The sequence below is a fragment of the Macaca nemestrina genome, chromosome 7 (assembly GCF_043159975.1).
Source record: "Macaca nemestrina isolate mMacNem1 chromosome 7, mMacNem.hap1, whole genome shotgun sequence".
Taxonomy (NCBI): Eukaryota; Metazoa; Chordata; class Mammalia; order Primates; family Cercopithecidae; genus Macaca; species Macaca nemestrina.
This window is the reverse complement of record NC_092131.1, coordinates 42405597-42425386: the sequence shown is the minus strand read 5'-3', so window position 1 is coordinate 42425386 and position 19790 is coordinate 42405597. Positions and strand designations below refer to the sequence as shown.

At 35.8% G+C, this 19790-nt stretch overlaps 1 protein-coding gene across 8 annotated transcripts in view; it reads left to right on the top strand.

Annotated features, from left to right (window-relative positions):
- Positions 1–19790, top strand: part of LOC105473712 (fucosyltransferase 8) — a 276824-nt gene that overhangs the window by 141382 nt on the left and 115652 nt on the right. For 7 of the 8 annotated variants that reach the window (XM_071099996.1, XM_011727662.2, XM_071100000.1 and 4 more), the window contains 2 exons: positions 14510–14625; positions 14745–14907. In XM_071099996.1, coding sequence (XP_070956097.1) covers positions 14510–14625; positions 14745–14907 — 279 coding nt within the window. Of the gene's footprint in view, positions 1–14509; positions 14626–14744; positions 14908–15627; positions 15730–19790 lie in introns of all 8 variants that reach the window. The other variant, XM_071100001.1, reaches the window with a different exon arrangement.

The window sequence follows — 19790 nt, the reverse complement described above, 5'->3', positions numbered from 1 at the left end:
CCATGTTGGTGTGCTGCACCCATTAACTCGTCATTCACATTAGGTATTTCTCCTAATGCTATCCCTCTCCCCCACCACACAACAGGCCCCGGTGTGTGATGTTCCCCTTCCTGTGTCCAAGTGTTCTCATTGTTCAGTTCCCACATATCAGTGAGAACATGCAGCGTTTGGTTTTTCGTCCTTGGGATAGTTTGCTGAGAATGATGGTTTCCAGCTTCATCCATGTCCCTGCAAAGGACATGAACTCATCCTTTTTTGTGGCTGCATAGTATTCCATGGTGTATATGTGGCACATTTTCTTAATCCACTCTATCATTGATGGACATTTGGGTTGGTTCCAAGTCTTTGCTATTGTGAATAGTGCTGCAGTAAACATACGTGTGCATTTGTCTTTATAGCAGCATGATTTATAATCCTTTGGGTATATACCCAGTAATGAATGGGATGGCTGGGTCAACTGGTATTTCTAGTTCTAGATCCTTGAGGAATCGCCACACTGTCTTCCACAATGGTTGAACCTAGTTTACAGTCCCACCAACAGTGTACAAGTATTCCTATTTCTCCACATCCTCTCCAGCATCTGTTGTGTCCTGACTTTTTAATGATCGCCATTCTAACTGGTGTGAGACGGTATCTCATTTGTGGTTTTGATTTGCATTTCTCTGATGGCAAGTGATGATGAGCATTTTTTCATGTGTCTGTTGGCTGCATACATGTCTTCTTTTGAGAAGTGTCTGTTCATATCCTTTGCCCACTTTTTGATGGGGTTTTTTTTTCTTGAAAATTGATTTGAGTTCTTTGTAGATTCTGGATATTAGCCCTTTGTCAGATGAGTAGATTGCAAAAATTTTCTCCCATTCTGTAGGTTGCCTGTTCACTCTGATGGTAGTTTCTTTTGCTGTGCAGAAGCTCTTTAATTAGATCCCATTTGTCAATTTTGACTTTTGTTGCCATTGCTTTTGGTGTTTTAGACATGAAGTCCTTGCCCATGCCTATGTCCTGAATGGTATTGCCTAGGTTTTCTGCTAGGGTTTTTATGGTTTTAGGTCTAACATTTAAGTCTTTAATCCATCTTGAATTAATTTTTATATAAGGTGTAAGGAAGGGATCCAGTTTCAGCTTTCTACATATGGCTAGCCAGTTTTCCCAGCACCATTTATTAAATAGGGAATCCTTTCCCCATTTCTTGTTTTTGTTAGGTTTGTCAAAGATCAGATGGTTGTAGATGTGTGATATTATTTCTGAGGGCTCTGTTCTGTTCCATTGGTCTATATCTCTGTTTTGGTACCAGTATCATGCTGTTTTGGTTACTGTAGCCTTGTAGTATAGTTTGAAGTCAGGTAGCGTGATGCCTCCAGCTTTGTTCTTTTGGCTTAGGATTGTCTTGGCAATGCGGGCTCTTTTTTGGTTCCATGTGAACTTTAAAGTATTTTTTTCCAATTCTGTGAAGAAAGTCATTGGTAGCTTGATGGCGATGGCATTGAATCTATAAATTACCTTGGGCAGTATGGCCATTTTCATGATAATTGATTCTTCCTATCCACGAGCATGGAATGTTCTTCCATTTGTTTGTGTCCTCTTTTATTTCATTGAGCAGTGGTTTATAGTTCTTGAAGAGGTCCTTCACATCCCTTTTAAGGTGGATTCCTAGGTATTTTATTCTCTTTGAAGCAATTGTGAATGGGAGTTCATTCATGATTTGGCTCTCTGTTTGTCTGTTTTTGGTGTATGAGAATGCTTGTGATTTTTGCACATTGATTTTGTATCCTGAGACTTTGCTGAAGTTTCTTATCAGCTTAAGGAGGTTTTGGGCTGAGATGATGGGGTTTTCTAAATATACAATCATGTCATCTGCAAACAGGGACAATTTGACTTCCTCTTTTCCTAATGGAATACCCTTTATTTCTTTCTCCCACCTGATTGCCCTGGCCAGAACTTCCAACACTATGTTGAATGGGAGTGGTGAGAGGAGGGCATCCTTGTCTTGCACCAGTTTTCAAAGGGAATGCTTCCAGTTTTTGCCCATTCAGTATGATATTGGCTGTGGGTTTGTCATAAATAGCTCTTATTATTTTGAAATATGTCCCATCAATACTAATTTATTGAGAGTTTTTAGTGTGACTGGCTGTTGAATTTTGTCAAAGGCCTTTTCTGCATCTATTGAGATAATCATGTGGTTTTTGTCTTTGGTTCTGTTTATATACTGAGTTACATTTATTGATTTGCGTATGTTGAACCAGCCTTGCATCCCAGGGATGAAGCCCACTTGATCATGGTGGATAAGCTTTTTGATGTGCAGCTGGATTTGGTTTGCCAGTATTTTATTGAGGATTTTTGCATCGATGTTCATCAGGGATACTGGTCTAAAGTTCTCTTTTTTTGTTGTGTCTCTGTTAGGCTTTGGTATCAGGATGATGCTGGCCTCATAAAATGAGTTAGGGAGGATTCCCTCTTTTTCTGTTGATTGGAATAGTTTCAGAAGGAATGGTACCAGCTCCTCCTTGTACGTCTGGTAGAATTCGGCTGTGAATCCGTCTGGTACTGGACTTTTTTTAGTTGGTAGGCTATTAATTATTGCCTCAATTTCAGAACCTGTTACTGATCAATTCAGGGATTCAACTTCTTCCTGGTTTAGTCTTGGGAGGGTGTATGTGTTCAGGAATTTATCCATTTCTTCTAGATTTTGTAGTTTATTTGCATTCAGGTGTTTATTCTCTGATGGTAGTTTGTATTTCTGTGGGATCCGTGGTGATATCCCCTTATCATTTTTTATTGCATCTATTTGATTCTTCTCTCTTTTCTTCTTTATTAGTCTTGTTAGTGGTCTATCAATTTTTGTTGATCTTTTCAAAAAACCAGCTCCTGGATTCATTGATTTTTTGAAGGGTTTTTTGTGTCTCTGTCTCCTTCAGTTCTGCTCTGATCTTAGTTATTTCTTGCCTTCTGCTTGCTTTTGTATGTGTTTGCTCTTGCTTCTCCGGTTCTTTTAATTGTGATGTTAGGGTGTCGATTTTAGATCTCCGGTTCTTTTAATTGTGATGTTAGGGTGTCGATTTTAGATCTTTCCTGCTTTCTCTTGTGGGCATTTAGTGCTATAAATTTCCCTCTACACACTGCTTTAAATGTGTCCCAGAGATTGTGGTATGTTGTGTCTTCATTCTCATTGGTTTCAAAGAACGTCTTTATTTCTGCCTTCATTTCGTTAGGTACCCAGTAGTCATTCAGGAGCAGGTTGTTCAGTTTCCATGTAGTTGAGCAGTTTTGAGTGAGTTTCTTAATCCTGAGTTCTGGTTTGATTGCACTGTGGTCTGAGAGACAGTTTGTTATAATTTCTGTTCTTTTACATTTGCTGAGGAATGCTTTATTTCCAACTATGTGGTCAGTTTTGGAAAAAGTGCGATGTGGTGCTGAGAAGAATTTATATTCTGTTGATTTGGGATGGAGAGTTCTGTAGATATCTATTAGGTCTGCTTGGTGCAGAGCTGAGTTCAATTTCTGGATATCCTTGTTAACTTTGTCTTGTTGATCTGTCTAATGTTGACAGTGGGGTGTTGAAGTCTCCCATTATTATTGTATGGGAGTCTAAGTCTCTTTGTAAGTCTGTAAGGACTTGCTTTATGAATCTGGGTTCTTCTGTATTGGGTGCATATATATTTAGGATAGTTAGCTCTTCTTGTAGAATTGATCCCTTTAATATTATGTAATGGCCTTCTTTGTCTCTTTTGATCTTTGATGGTTTAAAGTATGTTTTATCAGAGACTAGGATTGCAACCCCTGCCTTTTTTTGTTTTCCATTTGCTTGGTAGATCTTCTTCCATCCCTTTATTTTGAACCTATGTGTATCTCTGCATGTGAGCTGGGTCTCTTGAATACAGCACACTGATGGGTCTTGACTTTTTATCCAATTTGCCAGTCCGTGTCTTTTAATTGGTGCATTTAGCCCATTTACATTTAAGGTTAATACTGTTATGTGTGAATTCGATCCTGTCATTATGATGTTAGCTGGTTATTTTACTCGTTAATTGATGCAGTTTCTTCCTAGCAAGGAGCATTTAGCTCATTTACATTTAAGGTTAATATTGTTATGTGTGAATTTGATCCTGTCATTATGATGTTAGCTGGTTATTTTGCTCGTTAGTTGATGCAGTTTCTTCCTAGCATTGATGCTCTTTACAGTTTGTCATGTTTTTGCAGTGGCTGGTACCAGTTGTTCCTTTCCACGTTTAGTGCTTCCTTCAGGAGCTCTTGTAGGGCAGACCTGGTGGTGACAAAATCTCTCAGCATTTTCTTGTCTGTAAAGGATTTTATTTTTCCTTCACTTATGAAGCTTAGTTTGGCTGGATATGAAATTCTGGATTGAAAATTCTTTTCTTTAAGGATGTTGAATATTGGCCCCCACTCTCTTCTGGCTTGTAGAGTTTCTGCCCAGAGATCTGTTGTTAGTCTGATGGGCTTCCCTTTGTGGCTAACCCGACATTTTCTCTGGCTGCTATTAACATTTTTCCTTCTTTTCAACTTTGGTGAATCTGACAATTATGTGTCTTGAAGTTGCTCTTCTCGAGGAGTATCTTTGTGGCATTCTCTGTATTTCCTGAATTTGAATGTTGGCCTGCCTTGCTAGGTTGGGGAAGTTTTTCTGGATAATATCCTGAAGAGTGTTTTCCAACTTGGTTCCATTCTCCCCATCACTTTCAGGTACACCAATCAGATGTAGATTTGGTCTTTTCACATAGTCCCATATTTCTTGGAGGCTTTGTTTGTTTCTTTTTACTTTTTTTCTCTAAACTTCTAAGAAATTCTTTTCTCTCCCAAGATCGTGAAGAATGCAGAATTTCTTCTAAAATTTTAAAATTGTATTTGTAAGATTGTTTGAATTTTCTGTGAAACTATCTCTTAGTTTGTTGAATGATTTATCCTTTCCATAGTAATTTAGAATGATACGTGTGTCATATATGCTGAGATCTCTTTCTAGGTGCTTAATTCTGTTCCATTAGTCTTACTTATCTGACTTTGTGCCAATACCACACTATTTCCATTACTAAAACTTTGTTTTGTTTTCTGATGGGAGAGAAATCCTATTTTTTCCCCTTATTTTGCAAAATGAACTCGCTTATTTTGGAGAGTTTGCTTTTTCATACGTATTTTAGGATCACTTTGCTAAATTTAAGTAAAAAATCCTTTTGGAATTTTTATTAGAAGTGCATTTAATTTATAGATCAATTTGGGAAACAACTAGTTCTTCAGAAAATTTATAATTTTTTAATGTATTAAGTATGTTGCTCTTTGTTAGATTTATTCCTTGAAAGATTATGATTCTGTCATTACTATTGTAAATGTGATATTTTAAAAAACACATTTAGTAATTTCTGGTTGTCGTTGTATAGGAACTTTAATTTCTGTACATTGATATTGTGTATAGTAATGCCCCTGAACTTTCTTATTAGTACAATTTGTAGATTATCTTGGATTTTCTGTATTAAAATTTTATATTATCTGAATAACATTTGTTTCTTCATTTTCTACACTTGTAAGTCTTCTTCTTTATCTTACTGCCTTGTCTAAGGCCTTCAGTACCGTGATGAATAGAAGCATAGATGGCAGACCTGTCTTCTATTGTTCTTAGCTTTAAAAGGAATGCTACTGATGAGTTGATCCATAGAATGTGGTATTTATTTATGAATTTCTAATATTGCTTACTGAATTAAAGAGTTTACCTTCCATTCATTCTTTCTTGCTAAGGTATTCATAATGAATAAGTGGTAAATTTTATCTAATGATTTTTTGTTTCAATTGAGATTGTAATTTTATTTTGCTTTAATTTGTTAATGCAATCAATTTAAATTAATAGCTTTTCTAATTGTAAACCAATGTAGTATTCTTAGGATAAAGTTGAGATAGTCATGTATTTTTAAATATATTGCTATATTTACTAATGTGTCATTTGGGAGTTTGAAAATAAGCTTATATTTGAATTAGTCTTTTTTTGTTATCCTAGTCTACTTTTATATTGATCTTATACTAATCTCAAGAATGGAATTTTAGAATTTCCTCTCTTTTTATATTTCCTAGATTTTGATTCAGATGTTTTATGAATATTTGTAAAACTCGTATAAAAATACTTGAACCTGGCCAGGCACGGTAGCTCATGCCTGTAATCCCAGCACTTTGGGAGGCTGTGGTGGGCAGATCATGAGGTCAGGAGATCGAGACCATTCTGGACAACATAGTGAAACCCCATCTCTTCTAAAAATTAAAAAAAAGTAGTTGGGCGTGGTGGCGCATGCCTGTAATGCTAGCTACTTGGGAAGCTGAGGCAGGAGAGTCGGTTGAACCTGGGAGGTGAAGGTTGCAGTGAGCCGAGATTGTGCCACTGCACTCCAGCCTGGTGACAAATGTATTTTAAAATACATAGCTATATTTACTAATGTATCATTTGTATTTTCATTTGAGACTCCATCTCAAAAGAAGAAAAAAAAAATGCTTGAATGTAAAGTTACAAAAAATTCAATCGATTTTTGACCGCTGAAAATTTCTATATATTTTTGAGTTCATTTTGTAGTTTAATTCCTCTAGAAGTTATTTTTTTCATGTTTTTAAAGCAAGTGCCTGAAAATATTCATAGTATTTTTTGATATGTTTTAAAATTCTTTATCTGTGTTTATGATTCTCTGTTCTTTCCTAATATTGTTTATTTGTGCCTATGTTCTTTTTCTTAATTAAGATCTTTATTCTTTCCAATATTCATGGCATAATTGTTGAAAGTGTTTAAGAAAGGCAACCTGTTTTACATGAATTATTAAGTGCATTTTTAATGAGAAAAGTTTAATTTCTCAGAGAGCTGTGTAATCATTTCATTTAGGCTGCAACTCACTATTTTTTCATATTCTGATTGCAAACTAGTAATTTACTGGTTTTCATGTTATGTTTTATAAGCGTTGAATTCCTTTAGAGTGGGGCTAATGTTTGGGTATTAGAAGGGTACCTTCTTGTTTGAATAAAGATTTTCATCAAATTTTTATTCAGGAGAATAATTTTTGAAATATATGTCAAATCTCAGAAAAACCTAACATATAGGCATCCTTAAAGGCTTTTAAAATAGGAATGAGGATCATCTACAGGAAACCCTAGTGATTTGCTGTTTCCTGTTTTGTGATGTCAGATGCAAGCAGTAAACCAGGCCAGCCTATATAGCTATTGCTGCAGCTACACAGTCGAGCTTTCTTGGATTTACCTAATAACTAATGATGTCTAATATCTTTTAATGTGCTTAATTCGCCTATTTGTCTTTTTTATTCAAACATTTATTTGAATCTTTTTGCTTATGAGTTTTTTTTTTCTTTTTTTCCTGATGATTTGGTTCTTTGTGTAGTCTGGATACAAGTCCTTTAACAGATGTAGGATTTAAAAATATTTTCTTGGCCAGGCGTGGTGGCTCATGCCTGTAATCCCAGCACTTTCGGAGGCCAAGGTGGGTGAATCACCTGAGGTCAGGAGTTGAAGACCAGCCTGGCCAACATGGCGAAACTCCGTCTCTACTAAAAATATAAAAATTAGCCGGGCGTGGTGATGCGCTTCTGTAATCCCAGCTACTTGGGAGGCTCAGGCGGAAGAATCACTTGAACCCGGGAGGTGGAGGTTGTGGTGAGCTGGGATCGCGCCACTGCACTCCAGCCTGGGCGACAGAGTGAGACTCTGTCTCAAAAAAAAAATTTTTTTTTCCTCTAGTCTGTGGGTTATATTTTCCTTCTCTTAACTGTGTCTTTCTAAAAGAAGAGCTTTCAATTTTAGTGAAATCCAGTTTATCAATTTTTTCTTTTATGGATCACACCTTTCTGTCGTAGCTAAGATAACTTTGCTGAACTGAGGGTCAGAAAGGTAACTTCTTGCTTTCCTCTTGTAAAAACTGTCCTTTATCTGATAAATTATCTTTGTGACTTTATTAAAAAAATAAATTGAGTGTCCATTTATGTGTGGGCTTATTCTTGGACTCTCTTCTATTTCATTATGCTCTTTGTCATCTGTCTTTATACCAGTACCTCACTGTCTTGATTATTATATGTAGTTTTATAATAGGCCTTTAAAAACATTTTTTTATTTTTAAAATTTTTGTTCATTCATTCATTTGTTCGTTCAGTCAGTCATTTCAAACACCAACTCACGCCAGATAGAATAGGTCTTGATATCAGATGGTGTTTGCCTTTTAGTTTTATCTTTTTCTGATTTGTATTGAGTATTCTAGATGTTTGTATTTCCATATGAATTTTAGTACTGGCGTGTCAATTTCTAAACAAATTCAATGTTGTTTTATAATTTTAAATTTATAAGTCGTGCCCATCTTTTGCCAGATTGATACTTAATTTTTTTCTTTTTTTTTTTGATGCTATTGTAACTAATAATGTGGTTTTAAATATTAATTTCCAATTGTTTTTTGCAGGAATATAGAAATACAATTGAATTTTGTATGTTGATGTTACATTCTGCAACCTTGTTAAACAACATCAGATTTTCAACATAGATTATCATGTCATGTGAACAAGGATAGCTTTGCTTCTTTCATTCCAATTTGAATGCCTTTGTTTCTTTTTCTTGCCTTGGTCTACTGGCTAGAATTTTCAATATAGTGGTGAATAGAAGTGGTGAGAGACACATCCTTGTTTTGTTTCTGATTTAGGGGAAATATACTTATACTTTCACCATTAACCTATGGTGTTAACAGTAAGTTTTTAATAGATGATTGATATCAGGTTGAGGAAATTTCCTTAATTTCCTAGTTTCTGACACTTTTTTTTTTTTTTTTTTTTTTTTGAGACAAAGTTTCGCTCTTGTTGCCCCGGCTGGAATGCAATGGCACAATCTCAGCTCACCACAACCTCTGCCTCCCAGGTTCAAGCAATTCTCCTGCCTCAGCTTCCCGAGTAGCTGGGATTACAGGCATGCACCACCACGCCCGGCTAATTTTGTATTTTTAGTAGAGACAGGGTTTCTCCATGTTGGTCAGGTTGGTCTCGACCTCCTGACCTCAGGTGATCCACCTGCCTCGGCCTCCCAAAGTGCTGGGATTGCAGTCGTGAACCACTGCACCCGGCCATTTCTGACACTTTTTATCAGGAATTTACATTAGACTTTTCTTAAGTCCTTTTTCTGAGTATATTCAGATAATGTGTTTTGTAAAATTTTGTTTAAAAAAATTTTTTTGTTTATAGGAAGAATTACGTTGATTTATTTTTTAATGGTAAGCCAATGTTGCATTTCTAGGATAAACCTTAATCATGATTTACTATCTACATTACATATGGTTGGGTTTGGTTTGCTAAAATTTTTTATAATTATTATATTGGTGTTCATGAAAGATACTGTTCTGTAATTTTTTTCTTACTATATCTTTCTCTCGTTTTGATATCTGGATAATACTAGCTTTTAGTCCCTCCATGTTTTTTGCTTAGTGTGGCTAGAATAGGGATTGGCAAACTATAGCCCATGGGTCACATTCTACCAACCACCTCTTTTTTTCATGGCCCGCAAGCTAAGAATGATTTTCCATTGTTAAGTTGTTACATTTTAAGTGTTGTGTGTGTATATATATATATGTATATATATACACCTAAGTAATAGCCTTGATTTTGCTGGTTGGACCATAAAACCGAAAATATTTATTAGGAGAAAGTTTGCCAGTTTAATTGATTTTTTTTTTTTAAAGAACCATATTTTAGTTTTCATTGGTTTTTATCTATTTTTCTTTTTCTCCATTTCATTGATGTCCTCTCTGATCTTTATTACTTCGTTTCTTCCACTTAATTGGAGTTTCATTGCTGTTTGTTTCTTAGTTTCTTAGAGTAGATGCTACAATATATAATCTGCAGTAAATCTCATTCTTTATATTTTTCGTTTCAGACATTATAGTTTTCATCTGTAGTAGTTCAACTTGGGTATCTATTAAAATTTTTTCCTCCCCTCCCCTCCCCTCCCCTCCCCTCCCCTCCCCTCCCCTCCCCTCCCCTCCCCTCCCCTCCCGTCTCTTTTCTTTCTTTTCTTTCTGTCTCACTTTGCCACCCAGGCTGGAGTGCAGAGGTGTGATCTTGGCTCACTGCAGTCTCTGCCTCTTGGGTTCAAGCAGTTCTCCTGCCTCAGCCTCCTGAGTAGCTGGGATTTTTTTTTTTCCACTGTTGGATTAGATTATTAGGTAATATAGATTACTAATTCTATTATGTTTTATTAGAATTAAATTGGAAATCTTTGTGCAAAGCTACTGAAAAGATCATATGCTATTTTTTTCATGGCTGTTTTGCCTCTGATGTTTATTCCACCAATATTTGAAGAAAGAGATAAAAAGGAGAACCTAGACGTCTGCCACCATGCCTGGCTAATTTTCATGTTTTTCATAGAGATGGGATTTCACCATTTTGGCCAGGCTAGTCTTGAACTCCCGACCTCAGGTGATCCGCCTGCCTCAGCCTCCCAAAGTGCTGGGATTATAGGCGTGAGCCACTGCACTCGGCCTATCTATTAAAATTTTAACATCTTTTTTATGTCTTCCCTGTCTCTAACTTTTCAACATGTGAAATACAGTCATAATAACTGTTATTTCTATGGTGATTCTAACATCTGTGTCAGTTTTGAGTTGGTTTTGATAGATTGATTTCACTCTTCTTTATGGGTTATCTTTTGTTGTTTTTTTTGCAAGCCTGGTAAGTGGATTCCAGACATCATGAATTTTACTTTGTTGGTTACTAGAAGCTTTTGTATAATTTGCAAATATTCTTAAATTTTGTTATGGGATGTAGTTACGTTATTTAAAAATAATTTTATCCTATTTTGTTTTTTAATAATTGTTAAGCAGGACCTAAGCAATATTTGGTCTGGGGCACATTTTCCTACTTTTGAGGCCAAATCTTTCTGAGCATTTTACCCAGCATCCTATGAATTACAGTTTTCTAGTTTGGTAGGATCAGGAACTGTTTCTACCTAATCTGTATGAATGCCAGGTACTACTTCATCTAATCCTTTTAGAGAGTTCTTTCCCCAGCCTGAGTAGTTCCTTATATGTGTGTGCTGATGAGTACTCTGCTGATTCCAAAATGGTACCTTTGCAGATTTCTGGAGTTCTCTCTCCTCTACAGTTCTCTTATTCAAACTCTGTGTTGGTCTTTTTAGACTCTTAGCTCCATTTCTTCAACTCAGTGAATGTACTGGCTCCATCTGCATTTCCCCTCCATATACTGTGGTCTGGAAACTCTCTGAATGCAGTAAGCTGGAACAGTCATAGGGTTGTCATCATTTGTTTTCCTTCTCTGGCGATCACTGCCCTTTGTTGCTTGATTGCAGTTTTATTAGGTCGTTGTTTAATACATTTCATCTGGATTTTGACTTGTTTCAGGCAGGATGGTAAATATCTTGGCTAGAAGTGGATGTATCTGTACCTTTGGCATGGTGAATATGATAAGAAAGCATTCTGTTCCCTAAGTATTCAGAAAAGAGAGTGTTCGTGCCTATTAACTCTTTTCTGGATGGAGTTTGGAAAGAATAGTTCTTCTGTATTGTTTTTTTTTTTAGAGTGATTTTTCCAGTACTTTTCTTTTGTACAGTTTTTTTTTCACAGTTGGATTAGATTATTAGGTAATACAGATTACTAATTCTATTATGTTTTATTAGAATTAGATTGGAAGTCTTTGTGGAAAGCTACTGAGAAGATCATATGCTATTTTTTTCATGACTGTTTTGTCTCTGATGTTTATTCCACCAATATTTGAAGAAAGAGATAAAAAGGAGAACCTAGACATAATCTTTCTATTGTCAATTTTTCTATCACTAAAATATGTTCTGAAAAAGGACATTCCTGTCCTATGGCATATTGCTGCCAAAATAAATCCCAAGAGACTGAAGTTTTATTCTAGTTTCAAATTGTTTCCTAGAAACCAGCCACCTAATTCAGAAAGAGATTAAGAGCCAAATCTTAGCAACATAACTTTTAAAAACTATATCCAGGACATGCCTCATTTGTGTATGTATGCATGCTCATAAATTGGGTAATTGTGCACCTAACTACTGTATTCATTTTATTATTCACTTTGTGCTTATACAAATGAAGGCTTTTTCATTCATATTCTGTAGCCTTGGACACTCCTGATTGGAAGATAGTTACTTTTTATGCTCCTGTTCAGTGTTAATGCATACAATTTTACAGGAAATTATAAAATGTCTCCACTTACTTTGGTATAGCTGTAACAATAGCTACTTTATTAAACATGTTTTCTGAAGTAGTGTAGGTAATTGACAGTTAATTTGGCTTTATCAGGTTGTATAAAAAATGTTAGAGAAGCTATAAAAAAAACCTTTTGTATCAGAGTGTTTGCATCAAAAGGCTGTGTTGGCTGGGCGTGGTGGCTCATGCCTGTAATCCCAGCACTTTGTGAGGCTGAGGTGGGTAGATCACTTGAGGCCAGGAGTTTGAGACCAGCCTGCCCAACCTACTGAAACCCCGTCTCTACTAAAAATGTAAAAAAATTAGTCAGGGATGGTGGTACATGCCTGTAATCCCATCTGCTCAGGAGACTGAGGCACGAGAAGCATTTGAATCTGGGAGGCAGAGGTTGTGGCAAGCCAAGATCCCATCACCGTACTCCAGCCTGGGTGACAAATTGAGACTGTGTCAAAAAAAAAAAAAAAAAAAGACTCTGTTGACATCTGATTTTAGGTTCTGCCAACTATAATTTAAAACTTAAGTTCCCTTAAACTGGTCATGATGGTAAGAATAGATAGCCCAGACTTTTTGAGATTACAGCTCATCTCTAAAATGACAAAGCTCAGATATAATAGTAGCCTTCATAAAATTTATTACCAGACACTGTGCTAAATACTTTTATAGACGTTTCCTCATTTAAACAGACTTTGAAAGAAAAATCAGTGATTTAATCTTTAGGACAATTTTGTAAAAGGATCAATATATGTATGTATTAATTTCCTATTGCTATTTTGACAAATACCACAAACTTTATGGCTTAAAACAACATAAATTTATTCTCGTAGAGTTTTGGAGGCCAGAGATCTGAAATGAGTTTCACTGGGCAGAAACCAAGATATCAGGAGGGCTGGATTCCCTAGAGAAGCTCTAGAGGAGCATCTAGGGTTTCTTTTTCGTTCATTTGTTGGTTTGTTTGCCTTTTCCAGTTTCTGAAAATGAGTTCGTTGCTCATGGTTGCTTCTTCCATCTTCAAAGCTAACAGCCACATAACCTTTTCCTCTTTTGTAGTAAAATCTTCTACCTTCCTCTTATGAAGACATTTGTTATTACAAAATGGCTCACCTAGATAATCCGATCTCAAAATCCTTAATTACATGTTCAGAGTTTTTTTTTTTTTTTTTTTGCCATATAAAGTAATATTCACAGGTTTCATGATTAGGTTATGGATATCTTTAGGAGACCTTTGTTTAGTCTAGCACAAAATTGTATTATGTACATCAAAGTGGAGTACGATATACTGCCATAAGTCACATAAAAACAAAACAGGAACAAGCACAGTTTGGAATTAAGTTGAACAGAGAGATCGATAATATATGTAAAAGATCTTGGATTGCTGTTCCGTGTTCCAACATTTTATATTATTGACTGATTGTTTTTGTTGCTGATGGAAATGAATAGAACAATAATCTTCAATTTTTTATTTTTATTTTTTTGAGACAGGGTTTCACTCTGCTGCCTATGCTAGAATGCAGTGACATGATCATAGTTCATTGTAATCTTGAACTATGGTTCAAGGATGGTTCAAGCCATCCTCCTGCCTTAGCCTCCTGAGTAGCTGGGATTACAGGCACACACCACCATGTGCCCAGCTAATGTTTTTAATTTTTGTAATGACAGGGGATTGCTGTGTTGCCCAGGCTGGCCATGAACTCCTGGGCTCAAGTGATCCTCCTACCTGGGCCTCCCAAAGTGCTGGGATTACAGGCATGAGCTACTACACCTGGCCCAATTTTTTTCTGGTATGTTTTATCTTCTACTCTTGTCTTTCTTTTTTCTATATAAGACCAATGCTTAGTAGTCTAATGTCATGAATAGAAAGACATATTTACATAGTCTGATATTGTAATTAATTTAGAAATACATTATATTTGATGTTTCAGCATGTCCTTAGACATGTGTTCAGATATGCTTCCTTATTCCCTTTAAGCCTTTTCTGTACTTCACTTTTGTTACTCTCAATGCTAATGAAAAATTGACCACTTTGCCACTGATGGTGGTACTCTAAGTAATGGGATGAAAGATTCTAGGAAACAGCTCTAGAGGTTTGTTAACTCCTAGAAGATCGTAGATTATTATTTTCTGTTTTTCTTTATTGTCATTTCATTGGTTAATTTTATACCTTTGAAGAAAAAAATCCATTTGGTACTTCTTTTGTGCTGTATGGCTCAGCAACTTATGGAGTTTACAGTATAAATGTTTTAGCAAAATGAGCTTGTATTTTGTTGCACAGTTTAAAAGCTAAATGTTTACATTTTCTTGCCTAAACTACAGGATACCAGAAGGCCCCATTGATCAGGGGCCAGCTATAGGAAGAGTACGTGTTTTAGAAGAGCAGCTTGTTAAGGCCAAAGAACAGATTGAAAATTACAAGAAACAGACCAGAAATGGTAAGTGTGATTACACATTGTTTTTCCCTCCTCAGTATATAGGCTTTAGCACAAATAATCGAAAGTTTCCTTTTATCAAAATGTTGGAAATGCTACGACCCTCTGTTCTTTGACTGCAGGTCTGGGGAAGGATCATGAAATCCTGAGGAGGAGGATTGAAAATGGAGCTAAAGAGCTCTGGTTTTTCCTACAGAGTGAATTGAAGAAATTAAAGAACTTAGAAGGAAATGAACTCCAAAGACATGCAGATGAATTTCTTTTGGATTTAGGACATCATGAAAGGTACAATTCTCCTTTCACATTTTATTTAGGCTTTAGAAAAGATTATAATGTAAGAATGAGAAACAGACTTGTTAACCCATCTGTTGAGTGGTAAATATTAGTAGCACCTACAATATTTAAGAGGAGAAGAGTACCTGAGGTCCCAAAGGATGGTAATTGCCAAGTGCAGTTCATCAACCAAAATATACCACCAGAAAGTATTAATTAAAATGTATTTCTAGAAATCTTTATATTCTAAATAAATTCTGAAGGTAGTGATGCCAGCCAACAATACATTAAAACATCTTTCTATAAATGTTCTTTATATATAATCAGTATTTGAAGCGGAGTATGCAGTTTTGCATTCCGGTACATTGGAACTCATACTGAGTGAGTCCAATGGTTACATTTCTAATTCAAACATAAAAAACTTTAAAATAGCATTATTCTAATGAAAGGTTAACAGGTTTTTTTTTTTTTTTTTTTTTTCTTTAAGTAAAAAGGAGCATTCTGTTCATTGTTCATTCATTAGTTGCTGGAAAGAGGAACCTGAGATCTGCCTGGTTAAATTTGTTTCTCCTATGCACACATTGCTAAATAATACGAAGTTTATCTTCCACAGAAAAGAAAACATTTTGGCGTTGTTGTGTTCATACAGAACAAAATATATCTGAAAATCATTATAAATGCAGTGAAACCTGTCTTTAGGCCTATTATATTTAAAGTCTATGTTCCCAGTAGGATTCTGACGGCAATTACTGTCTCATTAGTGAACAATAAAAGAAAAATTGTTGTATTAGCACAACCTACTACTGTGAAGAGGAAAAGAATTACCCCATACAAGTAAGAGATTTCATATTTATTAACATCAGCAGTAATATTATAATGATTTTGAAAAATTGCTTGGTTGTTTTAGGTGAAATTATAAATAAAAATCTGTCTATTGGTATCATTTTAGCATTAATGAATCTACAGAAATATGATAGCATGGATTTCAAGGGGCAGTGAATTACTAGGCCACACATTGGACAGACTCTTTGATATATTTAGCCCCGCTTGCAGTAACGCCATACTTAGACCACTAAACCAAATGCTGACTAATTCTGTCCTTAATATTTCTCTACCCTAAAGCTGATTCTAGGCACGAAGCTTCTCTTAAAAGGAATTTTGTGCTTGTGTTCTTTGCTTATCACAGTTTTGTAGGACAATTCAGATCTGAAGAACATTTGACTTAGGTGGACTATGCTGTATGTAAAGGAGAATTTTGGCCACTGACTTCTGATGGAAACTTTAATTTTAAGATTTGAGCAATTGGGCCGGGCGTGGTGGCTCATGCCTGTAATCCCAGCACTTTGGGAGGCTGAGATAAGCAGATCTCTTGAGGCCAGGAGTTTGAGACCAGCCTGGCCAACATGGCGATACCCCATCTCTACTAAAAACCCCGTCTCTACTAAAAATACAAAAATTAGCCAGCCATGGTGGCGCATACCTGTGAGCCCAGCTACTCAGGAGGCTGAGGCTCGAGAATCACTTGAACCTGGGAGGCAGAGGTTGTGGTGAGTGGAGATCATGCCACTGTACTCCTGCCTGGGCAACAGAGCAAGAGTCTGTCCCAAAAAAAAGAGTTGAGTAATCAGATAACTTGAGAATTCAATTTTCCAGTCTTTTTAAAAATTAAAATAATTCATATGTGTGTGTATATATATGTGTGTGTGTGTATATATGTGTGTGTGTGTGTGTGTGTGTATATATATATATATATTTTTTTTTTTTTTTTAAAGATGTGGAGGTCTTTCTATGTTACCCAGGCCAGTCTTGAACTCCTGGTCTCCAGTGATCCTCCTTCCTCAGCCTCCTAAGTAGCTGGGATTACAGGCATGGGCTACCATGTCCAGCTGAATTGAAATAATTCTTTAAGGAATTATTTTGTAAATATTAATATAATTTGTGTTTATAACTCGCATATGTTTTGTGACCATATGTACAAATGAAAAGTGAATATAGTAAGTGGGCCCCTGAGAAACTGATATAAATCAATTTTCCTTTTTTTTTTGTTCTTGTTGAATTATTATGATTCCTTACAGTGCTGTTTAGCATATGTTAAATAATGGTAGTTCATTGAAAACAAAAATGGTAAGTAAAGGTACCCAAGTCAGTTTATTTTCCTGTCTTAAACAGAAATGACAATCAACCTGGGACATAACTTCATAGGGTAGTAATTTAACTCCAGGAAGCCAGATTAGAATCCAGTAATACAAATAATGAGCAAAACACAATCAAACATTAGAGAAATAACCCTTAAACTGATGGATGTACAAATAGAAAGGATTTTTATTATATAGAATATACCCTTTTACTGACCATTTTCAAGATACTTAAGTGTAAGAATTAAAACAAACTTTTGCGTTCGCCTCTGTTAATTTTTATATGATACAAAAGTCCATTTTAGTTTTACATGAGCTCAAATTATAGTGTATAGTTTTCTAGGTCTGTAGCTGGGACCATAGTCAGTGAGGCTGCCACCTGGGTATGGGCCTGCCTTCTTAAAGAGCCCTCCTGAGTCTTGGGCTCTATTAGAGTTTTGCAGCCTTCTACCTACATTAGAAGATTATTAGCAGATTATTGAACTTGAGTAGTTCGTTGTGGGAGCCCCTGATTTGTAGCCAAATTTGACAGAGTGTGGGTACCCTGGCCACTTTGTACTTGCGATGGCATCTGAAGTAGGGTGTAGTATTATGGAACTGAGAGGTCTGGGCTAATTCTGGGTAGTTCGTGTCACTACCTAGTAGGTGTCCACAGAGATTTGGAGAATTATCTGATGTGGAAAACGCATGCATTTGGTGTCAGAAGTGTTCTGTGGTGAAAAACAGATCATAATAGTAGTAGTAATACTAAGTGATGCTAAAGTTGCGGTCTTTGAGAACTACAACTACAGACTCCCTGTTTCTGTTTGTGAGTTCACTACTGATGCCTGTGTTTCCTGGTAAAAATCACATTTCTCTGTAGGTTAGTGACCTCATCAGTGAGCTGTGGGGGGAAGATGACTCCTTTGTTGCCCACTTGAAGCTGTTTCCTTGTAGTCAGGGCACCATGTTTTCTCTTCTGGAATCTGGCTCCTGTTGTTCATCACTTGCATTACCGGGCATTAAAATGCAGCCTGGGGGCCAAATATCATATTGGTTCTAAGATTCAACTCACCTGAGATTTTTAGCAAAACACTTTATTTCCCTGATTGACCTTGATAGCTAATAACCAGTAGAGCCTTATCTGCCTGCAACCACAGTTGGTTAATCAACTCATAGTAATTAGTAATATTCTTGGGCTTTTATAAGCTTTTACAGGCTGTTTAAGAATTTAGAGGTGTTGATGGTATAATAAATATAGAGTAGCATAGTAATTATTGTCTGCTATATTGATATCAATTTTTAGCATCACTAGATTTTTAAATGATGATTTCATTCTAGTGATTGCATATGACCATTCTTCCCAGTAATACAGTTAAATATATTTGTAGCTTTTGATATCATTGACCATGAATTGACCCGAGCCTACCTCTTTGCAATAGAGAGAATTAAGTGGTTTAGAGTAAGTATTTTTGCCATTGTGGTTTTATTATTTATGTAGTATTGTAGGTTCAGTGCTTGGATTTATGGCAGTTTAGATGTGTACCTCAACCTCTAAGCATATCATGGAGTCTTGTCTTATCAACCTTTCAGGCCGATGCAGAGAGAGACATGTTTAACTTAATCACTGCTGCTCTGATTATTTTTGTCATCTTCATATTGCCAGATGCCAGTTTATGAAAAGGGTACCAAAGCTGCTGCTTTCTGCTTTTTAAATTACCACAGTTTTAAAAAATTTATTCGTTTATTTTATTATTTCTTTTACCAAGTCCTGTTTATGGTAATTTATAACAATTATAAAACTTCAAACTAAAATACAGGAGATGAGCCATTTTTCAACTGTGTTGACCGAAACTATTGAAAAACAATCTGATAAAGTAGCAATCTCATCTCCCCTACCTAGTTTGCATCATCTCATTATCAGTAACATATAGGGCAGCTTTGCTTAGACTAAATGGTGTTCTCCAAAAAGTGAACGATACTTATGTTAATTATGCTGATTTGCTAATGTCCAAAAAAACATTGTGGGGGATTATGTAACAAAGGAAATGACTTTGACTCAAATAAGGGGTACAGTGGGAAAGATTGATAGGTTAATAGCTTACAGATTTTTTTTAAGTGTATCATTTTTTAAAGTTTATGATCATAGTTGTTGTTGCCCAGTAGCTTGTATTTTCATTCTCTTTGGAAGGTCCAATAATTGATATTCCCATTCGTGAAAAGTTGAGTTTGGTGAACCTTCAAACCTTCTATTCTTTGTGTTTTGTTTTATACACACACAAACACACAGAGAAAGAGAGAGAGGAAGGGAGGAAGGAAGATCTTACTAAGTTGAGATGTGGTTTGAGACTTATATTAAGCTGGAATGTGGATATTCTTTCTTGAATTTTGGATTTATTTGAACAAAATGTTTTTGTATGATTGTCTTTCTTCTAAGGAATCCAAGCTTATTTTCAAGTGGTGCTAGAACATTAATCCTAATATTCATGTGCAAAGGGATACATATCTTTATGAAGTCATCCTTATTCTGCTCATCACGTAGTCTCTATCAGCCAGATAATGATTTTTCATCTCCTGTAATGGAACACTGTCTCCTAAAATAAAGTTTGCATTAGAAGAAGAATCTCCAGGTGGAAAAGGGTGTTTTTCATCTAGTGGCTCTAATCCTGTTTTGCTTCCTACTACCACACATCTTTTGGGTGTGATTTCCAAACTTAAGAATGATTTTACATTAAAAATAATCACTTACTAAGGATTTCTTATATGCCAGTCACTATGATA